Source organism: Neofelis nebulosa, chromosome 8 (assembly GCF_028018385.1).
Source record: "Neofelis nebulosa isolate mNeoNeb1 chromosome 8, mNeoNeb1.pri, whole genome shotgun sequence".
Taxonomy (NCBI): Eukaryota; Metazoa; Chordata; class Mammalia; order Carnivora; family Felidae; genus Neofelis; species Neofelis nebulosa.
Window position 1 is genome coordinate 94,411,733 of NC_080789.1, and position 16,304 is coordinate 94,428,036.

The 16,304-nt window shown below is 40.9% G+C and overlaps 1 protein-coding gene across 1 annotated transcript in view; it reads left to right on the forward strand.

The window, feature by feature from the left end:
• The window catches only part of PLBD1 (phospholipase B domain containing 1), a 53,276-nt gene extending 37,104 nt beyond the window's left edge, over positions 1-16,172 (forward strand). Inside the window, exons 7-11 of the mRNA XM_058743604.1 lie at positions 8,788-8,988; positions 9,095-9,235; positions 13,746-13,931; positions 14,549-14,655; positions 15,874-16,172. Of these exons, the coding sequence (XP_058599587.1) occupies positions 8,788-8,988; positions 9,095-9,235; positions 13,746-13,931; positions 14,549-14,655; positions 15,874-16,056 (818 nt within the window). The 3' untranslated portion in view covers positions 16,057-16,172. The remainder of the gene's footprint in view (positions 1-8,787; positions 8,989-9,094; positions 9,236-13,745; positions 13,932-14,548; positions 14,656-15,873) is intronic.
• Positions 16,173-16,304: the final 132 nt, after the last annotated feature.

The window sequence follows — 16,304 nt, forward strand, 5'->3', positions numbered from 1 at the left end:
TTGGAGTGGTAATATTTTTTCTCTTAAATTTTTAATAGAACTCATCAGTTAAGCCATCTAAACATGGGTTTTTTTGTTGGAGAGTTTTTAACAATGAGTTCAGTTTCTTTTGTTGATAAAGGACTTTTCAGGTTTTCTAATTCTTCTTGAACCAGTTTTAAAAATTTGTCTTTCAAAGAACTTGTTAATTTCTTAAGGTTATCCTGTTTATTGACATAAAGCTATTTATAATCTTTTTATGAGTCTTTTATTATCTGTAGGATCTGTAGCTAAGTCCCTTTAATCATGTATGATCTTTTTTGTATTTGCTGTACCCTGAGGTGTGTCAATTTTATTGATATTTTCCAATAACCAGATTTTATTTTCATTGATTTCTTTCCTATTGTTTGCTCATTTTTCCTTCTCACTGATTTCCATTCTTATCTTTATCATTTTCTCTTTTCTGCTTTGCACTTAATTTTTTTTTTCTAACTTCTTAAGGTAGAATCTCAGATAATTGATTTTTATCTTTGTTCCTTTCTACTATATGAATTAAATTTATAAAGACTATAAATTTCCTTCTAAAGACTCCTTTCAGTGCATCTGACAAATTTTAGTATGTTTTGTTTTCATTTTCATTCAGTTTAGAATATTTTATAATTTCTCACATAATTTCTTTAATCAATGACTTACTTGGAAGTATATTGTTTAATTTCCCCAAATTTGGAGACTTTCCACATATCTTTGTGTTTTTGTTTTTGTTCTTGTTTTCTTGTTTAATTCTGTTATGAGTAAGCTGTCTTTCCTTCAAGCTGCCCCAGGACCCGATGCATAATTTCTTCATTAATTCAATAAATATTCGATAAATATTCATTTATTCCACATTCACCCTGTGGCCCCAGAGGCAACACATGGCATTGCACGTTGTAATCATTGACTAAATATTTATGGAAGCTGAGAAGGAAGAAAGAAGGAAAGAAGGGAAGGGAAAAAGGAGAATGGGAAGAAAAAAGAAAAGGTGAGAGACAATAGATAATGGATGATGTATTCCCATGTGGACATAGCAGGAACTGCAAGGGGGAGAGAGGGGTAAGCCAAGTAAAAGGTGGAGGTGGGGGCTGCCTAAAACATCATCTTCTCTCTAGTACTGCTCTCCTTTTTACATCTTTGATTTGAAAGCAGGAGTCCAAGATATTTAGGAATTGTTATCAAGGCATTTCATATGCATTCCCGATGTTTAGCGCAGAGCTGAACCTTGAAGCCACTCTTTTGTGGCCACCCTGATTATAAATGACATGTATAGGACCTAACTAGTTGTTTTGTTTGTTTTTTTAAGTTTATTTATTTTGAGAGACAGAGAGCATGAGGGAGAGGCAGAGAGAGAGAGAAAGAGAAAGAATCCCAAGCAGACTCTCCACTGGCAGCACAGATGCAGGGCTCGATCTCACGAACCATGAGATCACGACCTGAGCCAAAATCAAGAGTCAGATGCTTAACCGACTGAGCCACCCAGGTGCCCCAGACCCTAACTAGTTTTATGGGATTTAGGCAGCACCCAAGTTTTAACTACACTACTATTAACTTGTTTGTGCTCAACTTGTTATTGAAATAAAAAGAAAAAACAGTATTTATTTCCTACTTATGAGCCTGCCAATGTGACTGACACTGTGCTGAACATTTCGTCTGTGTGATGTCATTGAACTGTCATGAAAACCTAACAAAGGAGGGTATTGTATCTGCATTTCCAAAGAAAAGAAAAAAAACGTGTTCAGAAAAGTTAAATAACATACTCAAAATCACTAGACCTGGCTGGAGACTGAGTTCAAACACAATATATATGACTTTTAAATATCTATTGTTGGTTGTTGTTGTTATTTCAGCAATGGTTCAGTGTGCTTTTTAAAAGAGTTTTTTTAAGAATGCTTATTTATTTTGAGAGCGAGAGAGTGCAAGCAGGAGAAATGCAGAGAGAATCCCAAGCAGGCTCCAGGTTGTCAGCATGAAGCCCGACACCAGGCTCCATCCCACAACTGTGAAGTCGGAACCTGAGCCTAAATCAAGAGTCAGAGGCTTAGCCGACTGAACCACCCGGGTGCCCCGTTCAGTGTGCTTTTAAGTTAAATGGTTAAAACTGAAAAAGAGCCAGGAGCTCAAAGGCCCTCCAGGCTTACCATGTGGGTGGAGCCCTTCACTGAACAAAAGCTGGAATCCATTCAGAGTCTTAATCGAGGATTCCAGTAACAGTGATTCCTAAGAGGCTGAGTCTTCCAGTTTAATCATCCAGACACGAGGCTCTCTGGAATACTCTGTGTCTCACCAAGCCTGCAGGCATTCCTACTTTGCATAACACCCAGACATCCCATCACCACCCTCGCACCCCCCCCTTAGACTTAAAATCCCCAGGGGAGCTGGCTAAAATTGCAAATTCCAAAGTGCCGTCCATCAACTTCTTATTCAGGTGGTCTGGGCTGAAGCATTTGTAACAATCACACCGGGTGGTTCTAACATCCTGGATCCAAGCCCATCCTCTGGTGGCTCTACTGGTTTGCCGCACAGATTTTGCTCAGCCTTTTCTCGTACTAAGCTCAAGTACTTGAAAGTAGGTGCACAGGAATAAGAAAGGGTGGTCTCAAAGTTCCAAGAAAATGTAGTTACCTCCCTCATAGTCCATAAGGTTATTTACTTTCCTAAGGTACAAAATTGCCAACTTAGTGTACTATAATTACTTTTGCCAATTTCATGTTACCTCTTTTATCTCAGATACTTTAGTCATAAAGCCGAAATATATACAATCTGCGAATTAATATAGGCCAAGATTTATGTCTTCTGCCTTTTAAGAAGTAGAATCAGGGGCGCCTGGGTGGCTCAGTCGGTTAAGTGTCCGACTTCGGCTCAGGTCATGATCTCACAGTTCATGAGTTCGAGCCCCACGTCAGGCTCTATGCTGATGCGTCAGAGCCTGCAACCTGCTTCGGATTCTGTGTCTCCCTCTCTCTCTGCCCCTCCCCTGCTCATGCTCTGTCTCTCTCGGTCTCTAAAAAAATAAATAAATAAATAAATGTTAAAAAAAAATTAAACAAAACAAAACAAAACAGAAGTAGCATCAAGGGAGGAAAAGAAATAAAAGTAGAATGAGGGCACGTATTCCGAAGCATGGTGGATAGATTTTGCAACACTTCATTTCTGTTTTCTTCAGTGCCTTTCTTTTGTTCTCTGGCACCAACCCAGGACGCTGATGTCTTCACTCAGGCCATACCTGTCCCTCTCCATCTCGCTCAGGAAACTTCCTCCCTTCTATCTTTCTAAAAACTCTATGTTACTTTCCATGGCTTTCATAAGGTGATTGTCCCCTACTCCACCTTGCTTAAGCCTGCAACTCCCCATGACTCACTTTCTTTTTCATTGTTTCTACTACAGTTGCTCCATCGCGTGTGTTAAACGGTGTTGTTGCCATTTGCATGAGTACATGCCTGTTCCGTCACATTTGTCAGGCTTCAGGTACAGTGGGAAAGGCATGTGTTGAAAGTCAATCTCAGATTTATTCCTGAAAATGCTGTTTATTAGCTTTAAATAGGTGCATATTTTATTTTATTTTTAACGTTTTGAGAGAGTGAGAATGTGAGCAGGGGAGGGGCAGAGAGAGAGGGGGAGACACGGAATCTGAAGCAGGCTCCAGGCTCCCAGCTGTCGGCACAGAGCCTGACACGGGGCTCAAACCCGTGGTCTGTGAGATCATGACCTGAACTGAAGTCATGTGCTTAACTAACTGAGCCACCCAGGCACCCCATAATAGCTGTGTACTTTTAAAAAGAGCTCATCGAAGACCTCTTTTTGTGAAGGTCAAATGATGATATCCATCCTTCTAAAGCAAGGTATCTGGTATATAGTAGGTACACAGTCAATGTTAGTCACTACTATCTTCTCTTTCTTCCTTAGATTTAACAGTTATTTATTGAGCACCTACTATGTGTCAAATCCTCTTCTTGGTGCTGGAGTGAACAAGACAGAAAAAGTCCCTGCCCTGATGGAGCTTACATGCTATGGGATAGATGGAAAAGAAAACAGTAAACAAATTAATATAAAGTAAATAAGATAATTCATTGTTGAAGAAAAACATTTCATTTTGATGTGGATGATTACAGAATGTTGATTAAATATAAAGCTGACCTCTTAAAAAAATTTTTTTTTTTAGTTTTTTAACGTTTCTTTATTTTTGAGAGACAGAGACAGAGCGAGACAGAGCGTGAGCAGGGGAGGGGCAGAGAGAGGGGGAGACAGCATCCAAAGCAGGCTGTAGGCTCTGACCAAGCGGTCAGCCCAGAGCCAGACGTGGGACTCGAACTCAAGAGCCAATGAGAGAGATCATGACGTGAGCCGGAATCAGACACTTAACCGTCGGAGCCACCCAGGGCCCCCAAAGCCAACTTTTTATAGTCACTGTAAATAATCTTTAAGAGACCTGCCAATTCCTGTATGTGGACCACTGCAGGATGCTCAGACCCCCAGTACCGCCTCCATGTGCTTGAATATACGATAGTGTGACTCCTCCATTGATCACATTCCTCCTGCAGGATTAGGCAGAAATGTGCTCAAATAAATACTTCGTTGACTGAACGATAATCGCGGGAAGAAGCGGAGATTGCTTCTCACTAAATGCATTCTGGAAGGGGGGGAAAGACTGAGGCCATTGTTTAGTAGGCAAAATAAATGGCTGAGGGCTTTTGTGTCCTGGGATATGAGAGAGCCCCACCGGCTTCCCTTCCTGAGAGTGGGGAAGGAGGGGTCTCCTGCTTCAGGCAGCAACCCTGGAGCAGGGGTTCTGGTGGAGCCTCTGAGGGCAGGCGAGGGGAGCAGGGAGGGCAGTCTGGGCGTGAGCCTTTTGGGAAAGCTCCTGAGGGGATTCTGATACAGTCTGTGAGCTGGGAATTATTGCGTGGTGCATGGGATATAGTCCGTGTGTGATAGGCAGTAATTTACTGACTGATTATCGCACTGGCTTAGAGAAGGCAGAGAGCCCAGCTGGGGCTGAGAACCTTCCCTCTTCAGCAGTGGGAAGAAGCCGAGCAGAGAGGCTGACCATGATACAAAGTTGTTATTTTGTTTTTTTCTTAAAAGAAAAAAAAAAAAAAAGGGAAAAGAGAGTTCCCACAGGGTCACAGCCACCTGTGTTAAATCAAAGGGCAGTAAGACATTTCAAAACAAAATATATTGTGTAATCGGATAGTTATTGTATCAGTTTGCTTTTTCTGTGGGAAAAAAATAACCTCTAAAACTTTGTGGCTGGACACAATTTGTGATTAGTATTGCTCTTGAGTCCACAGGTCAGCTAAGTGGCTCTTTCTAGACAACTCAGCTGGTCACATTCATGCGTCTGTGGTTGTCTGGGGGGGGGGGGGGGGGGGGCGGGGAGCAGCTCTGCTGACCTTGGAAGAACTCCCTTGCACATTTGGGGGTTGGCCGGCTAGAACTTGGCCTTGGCTGAGAGGGTCAGTCCTCCTCCACGCGGTCTCTCATATACAGGAGTAACAGGGTTACAGGAGAGTAAGCAGAAATGTGCAAGGTCTCTTGAGGCCTAGACTCAGAATTGGCACATTCCGTTAGCCGAAGTAAGTGCCAAATCCAGCCCAGATCTAGGATCTGGGGACCCAGACATCTTTTGATGGGAGATGCTACAAAGTCACATTGCAGAGAATATGGGGGGGAGGGGGTGAAGAAATGCAGCACGATCCAGACTACTGATGCTGAGTTGGAGGTTATTTATGTTCTTGGTCAACACTGATTCTACTCTTCTGGAAAAAATGAGTGTGTTTGGTCTGGAGCTTTGGAGCAGTTAATTAATGCAATATGGGAATGGGCACACTTTACATGCACCTGACGGGACAATAAGGGTACATTTTTCTGGGTGGTGCTAACCAATGGGTCTAAATGGCATCAGAGGGTAGTGGTCACTGTTTATTTTTGTGATTCAAGCGATTTTTGTTTTAAGTCCTGAGATTTATTAACTGTCAGGGTCCCCTTTGATTTCTTAATTAAATTCAGCAGTAAGCTTCCTATGAAATGTTATTTGCTGGCTGACTTTCAAACTTGAGTTTCTCCTGATTTAAAATAGTCTGCCTTTCAAAGCTGCTAATGGCAGATAAAAGCAAGAATATGATTTTACATTGTCAAAGAACATTTGTTTCTCTTGTCATGTTTTAGGGCTTTGTTCCCACTCAGCCTTTTCCTTTTTATTTTATCTTAAACTCCAAACTATAGAATTAACCTTCTTAACTAGAGTTGTGGTGCAAGCCAGTTCATTCTCTTTGTTCCAGAACTCTGGGAAGCCTACATTTTTCCATCTTTAATAAAGTCTTGCTCTTGAATGAACCACTGCTCCTTACGTGTTAGTACTAGTCAGTCACTCATGCATATTAAAGAATGCCTGCCCTCTTGTGTTCATGGAGGTTGCTACAAGGAGTGAATTCATAAGTTTATTAGGCCAGAAGTACAACCTTCCACCCTATGGAGGTTCTGTACCAGAGGGCTTACCCAAGAATGCCAGGTGTGGTTGTATAGTTTGCACACTGCAAAATGACCCCAGCTTAAGAGGTGAATGAATGGTCATTGAAATCCATCCCACACTTTGCTTGTGAAGCCATGCATCCAATGTCTAGGCCGTATCTACCAAGAGGAGTTTTGCCTATTAAAGTCCATTCAAGTGTGGCATCCACTCATTAAGCACCTGGAGTGTGCAAACTTCTGTTATGCAAACTTCTGTATAGGCTGACAGCCTTGTGGAGGTTCATTATGAGCTGGTTGGACACTGCTCTCATCATGTACCTTTTCTACTCGGAAATTTCCAGAAATTAAAGATACTCTGTTAGCGCTGATCACTTAGTCCCATGTTATCAGAGGAAGGGAATAAGGAACGGAGAAGCTAAATGAGAAGTGCCAAATTTGCTAGTTGTGAAGCAGGGAACTAAAATGTAGGCTTTCGGACTCCCACTGCAGCTCTGAAGGCTTATCTTTAGCCTCAAGTGATCCCATTATTTCATTGCACCCTACCTAATCCTACCAGGCCTAAAGCGGAGGCACGATAGCTTGTTCGTTGAGTGAATAAACGAATGACTGTCCAACTATATTTTCTTCTTTTTTAATTCCAGTGTAGTGAATATACAGTATTATATTATATTATATTATATTAGCTTCAGGTGTACAATGTAGTGATCCATACATTACTCAGTGCTCAGTAAGGTAAGTATACTCTTATCCCCATCATCTATCTCACCCATCGCCCCTCCACCTCTCCTCTGGTAACCATCTGTTTGTTCTGTATAGTTAAAAGAATGTTTCTTGGTTTGTCTCTTCCCACCACCCCACTCTGTTCATTTGTTTTGTTTCTTAAATTCCACATGTGAGTGAAAGCATATGGTATTTGTCTTTCTTTCACTGACTTATTTCACTTCGCATAATACACTCTAGCTCCATCTTTGTCGTTGCAAATGGCAAGATCTCATTCTCGTTTGTGGCTGATAGTCCCTTGTATGTATATATACCACTTCTTTATCCGTTCATCTATTGATGCACATTTGGTCTGCAATAAACACAGGGGTGCATACGTCCCTTCGAATTAATGTTTTTGTATTCTTTGGGTGAATATCCTATAGTGAGATTACCGGATCATAGGGTAGTTCTATTTTTAACTTTTTGAAGAACCTCCGTACTGTCTTCTAGAGTGGCTGCACCAGTTTGCATTCCAACAGTGCGTGAGAGTTTCTTTTTCTCCACATCCTCACTAACACTTGTGGTTTCTTGTGTTTTTGATTTTAGCCATTCTGACTGGTGTGAGGTGATATCTCATTATAGTTTTGATTTGCATTTCCCTGATGATGAGTGATGTTGAGCATCTTTTCATGCGTCTGTTGGCCATTTGTATGTCTTCTTTGGCCAACTATATTTTCTAATGGTTTTTTTTGTTTGTTTGTTTTTGCCTCTGCCTCCCAAAATTTCCACTCTCCCTATGGGAGTTTGGGAAACACCAGAGGAGATATTTACCTTGGTTCCTTCTAACTCTCTCACCGGGGACTTTCTCTGATGTTTCTTCACCACTGACAATTCGTCCATCACAACTGGTGGCTGGTGACAGTATATTCTCTCCCATTGTTATAGCTGGGTCTGATATTCTTTGATTTCTACCACACTTATCAAAGCATAAAGCGAAAAACAGACCTTTCAAAAAGACTTGTGGCTTCACTGATTTTCCCGTATTGCTGCCACCTTTTATAAAAAGCAGTGACTGACCCAAGTGTCAAGATCCTATTTTAAAACCATGTTTACCAACGTAAGTGTAGATGTTTTTCCTATTTATAAAACTCATGTAGACTCACGAGGTAAAATTTGGAAAATACAGAAATGCAGAAAGGGAAGAAAGAAGGCATCCATAATCTTATTATCCAACAATGAACCCCATTAATATCCCTCCCTAGTTAAAAGTTCTGCAAAATCCTAGTTAGTGGGGATCTATTTCTATTTATCATCTTTGAAAATTGGAATAGTCCTGATTTAATATATTTTTATCGTTCAAATTATAAAATAAAATATTATCAGTAGAGAATCTAAGGCCAGAGGTTCACTGGCATCTTTATAAGCAACTGTTAAATAACTGTCACAGAGGTGAGTCCAACCTAGGGGAGGCCTGCTGCAGATAAGGATCATTATAACTAATACTCTTTGCAAAATGCATCGTGTATGCAAAGTGCTGTGCTAATAACGTCGGGTTGAATATACCAGGCATACGTACGCTGATTTGTGTATTTCTCTCTCTTGTAGGATTTTTGGAGTCTCTGGACGACTTTTACATTCTTAGCAGTGGCTTGATATTGCTACAGACCACAAATAGTGTGTATAATAAAACCCTACTGAAGCTTGTGGTACCCCAGTCTCTCCTGGCGTGGCAAAGGGTCCGTGTGGCCAATATGATGGCAAATGGTGGCAGGCAGTGGGCAGAGATCTTTTCAAAGTACAACTCTGGTGAGTGGCCCGGGAGAATAGCTTTTAGACACGTACATATGTTTAGATTTTGAGTTAACCAGTAGAGTCACATTCACATTCTGCTTCGTGTCTCCCAATATTTCAGGCACCTACAACAATCAATACATGGTCCTGGACCTGAAGAAGATAAAGCCAAAGTACAGCCTTGACAGCGACACTCTGTATATTGTGGAGCAAATTCCTACATATGTAGAATATTCTGACCAAACTAATGTTCTACGGAAAGGTACTTTCTTCATGCTAGAAGTCTGGAAGTCTGATGAGTGTGTGAGTGTGTACGTGTATATGGTGGGGAATGTGTGGCGTGTGAATGTGTCATGGCGGGTGGTCTATAGTGGGAAAGAAAGGATGGGAATGCTGTTGCTAGTTACGCTGGGAAAGAATTACCGGGTTCAGCTCAACATGTAAAATCTACACCTCTAACTCTTTATGTGGCATTGTATAGTTTGTGACAGAGCCAGACATTTATTTTTTTAATGTCTATCTATGTATTTTGAGAGAGAGAGAGAGAGAGAGAGAGAAAGCACGTGAGCATGAGTGGGGGAGGAATAGAGAGAGAGAGGGAGAGAGAGAGAATCCCAAGCAGGCTACACGCTGTCAGTGCAGAGCCCGACGTGGGACTCGATCTCATGACTGTGAGACCGTGACCTGAGCCGAATCGAGAGTCAGAAGCTCAGCTGACTGAGCCACCCAGGAGCCCTCAAAGCCAGACATTGATAATCTTATGACTTCTCATAGCTCTAATATTACCTTCTCTCCTTGGTTCCTGAGTAAAGCTTTTAGTCAAATTCAGCAAATATTTATAGAGGTGCTACCTCGGCTCAGGGACTGGAAAACCACAGATGCAGGTACAAAATCCCTGACCTTTAGAAACTCAGTCTAGTGAGGAAGCAAGGCACATAAAGCAGCCATTAGAACCCAGAAAGGGAAGAGCAGTCATAAAGCCTGGGTGTCCCAAGCCCAGTGGGAGCTGCTGTCAGTGGGAGGGATCAGAAAAGGCGGGTCTGGAAGGCAAGACCAGAACTCATATATTTGAAGCACAAGGTTTGGAGTGACACTGCCTTGATTTGAACCTCTGCTCCTCCAAATCTCAAACAAATGATCCCCTCTCTCCAAGTCCCACTTTCTTCATCTGTAAAGCATGACAGTAGTGGTACAGGCCCACAATCACTTATTTGTAATTTTGAAATCTCAAAGTTTTTGTTGTTGTTGCTTTTGTTTTGTTTTTTTCCCTAGTAAACTTAATAGCAAAATATGACCTGACCTGAATTCATTTGGGTAGCAAAACCTACCAGTTTGGTAGTTTGGTAGACTTGACCTGCCCATTTAGTCTTTATTTCCTCTCGTCTAGGGAGACTACACATTAGGCTACAGAAATGTCAGGGCCTTTATGAGATATTCCCCATGGGGGCTGCAGTGTCATGTACAGCAACTCCATTGCTGTTCTAAAGTCTGCAAGACCCTGAATTCTGAAACATCTGGCCCCCAAGAGTTTTCAGATGTGGGAGTGTGCACCCTTGTAACTTCACAAAGTTGTTATGAGAATTAAGGGAGATGATTCTTGAGCACATTGCTGACACAAAGCACGTACTTTTATTTTGCATTGAACCTGCTGTTTGGCACACATATTTGCACATTTGTTGAACAAATGGGAGCACAGATGTCTGAGTGACGATCAGAGGTTAAAAAGAGCTCACCAATTTGATAAGGGGATGCCCGGACAAATGGAGGCACGAAAAGTGTGGTGTGTTTGATAAACTGTTCGCTCGAGATAGCTAGAGGGAAGGCTATGACGTGGTGGGTAGTGGAAGGTGAAACATACCAGCCTTGTATATCCTGCTAAGCAGTGTAGACTTTATCCTTTAGAAAATGGGAGTTGTTGAAAAGGGAGAACAGACTTGAAGTCAGAGAGAAGGCAGGAGTCTAGTTAGGAAACTATTGCAATAGATCACCTGATAGAGGAGTCGGAATGGAACCAAGGTATGGACCCTGGAAATCAGGGCCTGGTCCTCAGGCTCCCAGGTCCCCAGAGATTTTATAATGACATCCAGGGAGAGCCGTCTCAGCAGAAATGGCTCACACACGCTACATGCTCATAATCTGCATAAAACAGAGTTAATGGAGGTGGAAACTTCAATTGCCAAGCAGATCAGATACCACCAAGGAGCAGACCTACCTCTTTTTTGAAGGAAAATTGACCTGAGAAGTCAAATCATGAGGCAGTCACTTGGTTAGGATGACAATTCAACACTGAGAAGTCGGCTGTCTGAGCCTGAAGCCTGGTTCATCCAGCTGGTAAGAGCCTTATAAAACTAGCGTGCCTCAGGAGGGAGACGCGTGTTGAAGGGGACAGATTATTCAAGGCCTTTTCTTGGACTGCTGCTGATTATTGAATGGCAGATTCAGGTTCTTTGCAATGTGGTGCCTAGATCCCATGAAGAAACCTACCCTGGGACTAAAATAAAAGCTGGTGCTGATCTGTTTGTAGTTATTTTGCCAGTGGTGGGAAAAACAGAGAGTTAAATTCATTGTCTCCTATATACTAGGCAGTCCCTTCTGGGCCTTTTACTTACGTTCCGTTGTTTGGTCTTCATTAACATACTTCCAGATTAAGTGGCATTGTTACCATTTTACTGTAAGGAAAGAAAGGCTCAGAAAGAAATATGTGATTTGCCCAAATAATTAAGTGATATCATATAGCCATTATGATAAAAGACAAAAAGTCCCATGAGCCTCCTAGAATTTTCTTTTCCTTTCTTTTTTTTAAAGTTTATTTATTTTTGAGCGGGAGAGAGAGAGAGAGAGAGAGCAAGCACAAGTGGGGGAGGGGAAGAGAGAGAGAATCCAAGCAGGCTCCGCACAGTCAGCACAGAGCCCCATGTGGGGCTTGAACCCATGAACCATGAGATCATGACCTGAACCAAAATCAAGAGTCACTTAACTGATGGAGCCACCCAGGCCCCGCTTCCAAAACTTGGAAGCAACTGTGGTATATCGATAGAAGCCCTTGATTAGAACGGAGGCATCTGTCATCTCTGAAGCTTTATTTCTTCCTTTATTAGGAGGGATGGTAATGCTTATACATCATTAGGTTGTTGGGAAATATACATGATACTCTATTTTAAATGTTTTTGTAAATCATGAAGCTTTATGAAAATGTGAAGGATAAAGCAGCTATTTTTATTATTCATTTGATCTGTGTTCACATAAAGAGAAATATAATTATAGGGATGCCTGGGTGGCTCATTCGGTTGAGCATCCGACTTTGGCTCAGGTTATGATCTCACAGTTAGTGGGTTCAAGCCCCGCATCGGGCTCTGTGCTGATAGCTCAGAGCCTGGAGTCTGCTTAGGATTCTGTGTCTCCCAATCTTTCTACCCCTCCCCCACTCATGCTCTGTCTCTCTCTGTCTCTCATTTAACATTAAAAAGTTAAAAAAAAAAAGGGAGAGAAATATAATAGTTAATATTCATCTAATGCTTACCAAGTATTAGACACTATTGTAAGTATTTCATCTGTTTGAACTTATTTCATGCTCATAATAATCCTTATAAGGTAAGTACTGTCATTGTTCACATTTTATAGATGAAGAAACTGAAGCACAGAGAATTTAAATACTTTGTCTACGGTCACATACCTAATGATGGCAGAACCAAGCTTCAGATCCAGGCAGTCTAATTCCTAAATCTATATGTAGCCTAGATATACTATATTATACACATGATTTTAGCCTGTCATTTCAATGTTGTCTTTATCTCAGTTCTTCCTGATGCTGGTCTGTGTCCCAGAATCAGCACCATCGAATGTCTTGTCATTTTTTTAATCAGTGACCTCACCCCAAAGTAGGAGGTTCTATAAAACAGTTAAAAAAAAAAAAAAAAAGGAGAAAGGCAAACCAATGCCAAGACAATATGAGGGTGGGAGGTTAGCCCCTGACCGATGGAGGAGTCCCTGTGTTGACTGACTGTCCTATGGACAGTAGCCCAGGCCATTGTAATATGGGATGTTCCTGAAATATTGATTGTACCAGAGCTGTGTCACATGTTTGATGCTTCGTGACTAATGGGCTCTGTGGCCTTGGCACATTATGAAGTTCTGAATGAAGCTAAGCCTTAATGAATGCTTACAAGGAAGTTAAAACCCACTGGAACCTTAAAGATCATCTCTAGTCTCTTCAAACCATGGATTCTTCCTTTCCCTCTCCCTGTTAAAAAAGAAAATAAAGTGACGTTAACTGCCTAAGACCTAGAAAGTCAGCCTTGAGCCTAGAATTCAGGTTTCCTCAACTCTAGGTACTGTGTTCTTCCACTATCCCATGATTAGCATCTGGCCTGTTCCCTGGTGGGGCCACGTTGTGAAACCATCTTTTGGCATTTCAGTAACTAACTTAAACCAACTTAAACCAATTCCCCCAGACCACTCTGTGTTATGCTCCATTTTGCTCTATAGATAATAAAGTTATTTTCTGGTTAACAGATTGCTTTAAGAATTTTGAGTGAGAAACAAAGAATTCTGATGCTCTTCTTTCCCTGAACAATCTAGAAGTGTACTGATTCTGTAAATTTAAAAGGATCCAGTGTGAAGGCCAGTGTTCACATTCAAAGCTTAATTTTCTTTATAATATCATTTTGTAATCACACACCTGTGCCAATTTTCAAAAGAAACTATCGTTAATAACATCTATTTTGTCCCATCTCTCTTTTCTGTCTCCCTGCTTCCTTTCCATTCCAAATCAGGATATTGGCCCTCCTACAACATTCCTTTCCATGAAAAAATCTACAACTGGAGTGGCTATCCAATGTTAGTTCAGAAGCTGGGTTTGGAGTACTCCTATGATATGGCTTCACGAGCCAAAATCTTCCGGCGTGACCAAGGGAAAGTGACTGATATGGCATCCATGAAATATATCATGCGATACAACAGTACGTAGCACATTTCTCAAGAATCATTCTTCAAAACTCCTTTTCTTCCAAAGGGATAAAGAATCCATGTAAGTTTCCCCATGTAAAGAATCCATCTCTGTACTAGAAGGAATTATAAGAAGTTAAGTATTCGGTATTCAATCAATAATATACATATTTTATTCTGAACAAATAGAATTTTGTCCTATTTTATAAAATGACAGGGAAAAAGATTCTACATGTTTTTTTAACTGGGAAAAAATATGTAAAACACAGAATAACTCATACAGTGTACTTTCTTTTTACCACCCCCCCCACCAACCCTAACCCAGGTTTTCTTCTAAGGACAAAAGCAGCTAATAAAACAAAAATTATTCATGAATACTTTATTTGTGATGAACAGCATCAAATTTGTATTTATTTTGTAGAAAAACATCGATGCACATTTCTCCTTTATTACCTCTCTTCTGTCAACTCTTCACCGTGCAAGTTTCTTGAGAGCAGACTAGGTCAAAGAGGCCACTGGGGTATACTCTCTGATCATCTATATACTTCAGCAGGTCCAAAAAGCTTACCAGGGGGCTAGGTGTATCTCTGAATAGCCAGTACTCACCCTTTTCCCCATCACTGTTTTCTAGATTATAAGAAGGATCCTTACAGTAAGGGCGATCCCTGCAATACCGTCTGCTGCCGTGAGGACCTGAACTCACTTAACCCAAGTCCTGGAGGTTGCTATGACACGAAGGTAACATGTTTATTGGCTTTTGAATTTAATTTTCACAAGCACATAAACCTATTCAAAGGCAAAGCTGCAGGGATTTCTGCGGCGTAAAGCACAATACTGTCTCTGACCATAAAGTCAGTTCAGGAGTCAGCTTTTTAAGAGATTCTGATAGTAGGTCCCATCGCCTAACTTCAAGGCCCTCCTCTGCCAAATAATAGTAAACTCCACGATCTTGTAATGCTTGTTTCCCTATCTGGAAGATGGGCATAATAATAGTACTTGCCTCATAGGCTTCAGAGTAGTCTCGTTCCTACTCAAGCTACTTTTTAGCTACAGGAAAGCTCTAGTCTTAATGATGTGTAAAGTAAATATGTTGTGTAAAGTTAAAAAATTAGTGGGTATAGAGAGCCTGGCACACATGAAACCCCAGTGAATGTTTATTTCTTTTTAATGGTATTTGCAAACATTCAGTAAAGTGTGCAAGAAGTGTTCTAGCCATTCCCGAATACACAAAGAGAATCACGTCTGCTGCCTTGCCTGAGAGAACCCAAGCCAAGCCTCCATCTGCCAAATTTACTTTCCTCTGGAGAGAGGAGTCTGCCGATTTTTCATCAGAAGAGTTTCTGCTAAAGGATATACTTAATTTATTAGTATTTTTCTTGAGCCATTTTGAATACGTGGAAAATCAGAAGTTAGGAGACATGTTCTTCCTTTTTCTCTAAGGTCAAGATCTGGTGCTATCCAATGTTTAGGTGCTTTTGAGAACCACAGACCTCCTATTTTAATAGAGTTCCTTCTACTTTAAAACTCGTTACTGCCCTAATAACAACTTTTATTGAAGCCTACATTCTGCTTCATATAAACTGCTCCCTAACTCCTTCTGACAACCCCTCCAAGAAGTTGGATTATTACCCTTTTGCAAATGAGAAAATTGAGCCAAATAGTGGTTATTTTAAAATAAGTTTTGGAGCTAGAATTCTGAATATGAGCACTTTGACTCCAGACCTCACACTTTTGGCTACGTTAACCTAATGCACTTCTGCTCAATTCACATTGGAACGCCAAATGGTTATGGAAGAGCATATTGTGGGAGCTTGCAAGATTTTGTTTTAAAAGGGGGGCTAATATTGTGACTTTGGAAAAAAAGGACAAAAACAAAAAAAAGGGAAAAAACGGGGATTTAGTGAATTTTTTTCCAAATGGTTTTTTCTAAAATGTCCCTCTCCTTTCCCTTTCCAGGTGGCCGATATCTACCTAGCATCAGCGTACACAGCCCATGCCATTAGTGGTCCCACAGTACAAGATGGCCTCCCTGTTTTTCACTGGAACCGTTTCAACAAAACTCTCCACCAGGGCATGCCAGAGACCTACAACTTTGATTTTATTATCATGAAACCAATTTTGAAACAGGACATAAAATGAAGGAGGGATTTGAGGGAACAGAAGGGAATAGAAGGTCGCAAATAAGATTCCAAAGGCACTATTTTAGCTATGTTTTTTCCATTCAGAATTAATCTTAATAAAATATATTAAATTCAGTCTGTCACTTTTATTTTCTACTATTGATTTTGTAGGTTTTGACAACAAACATTCACTATAGGGTGACAGAGTGTAGAGGAAATATTCTAGAAGATAACTAACTGGCTTCAGCATACAAGTTTATATACAGG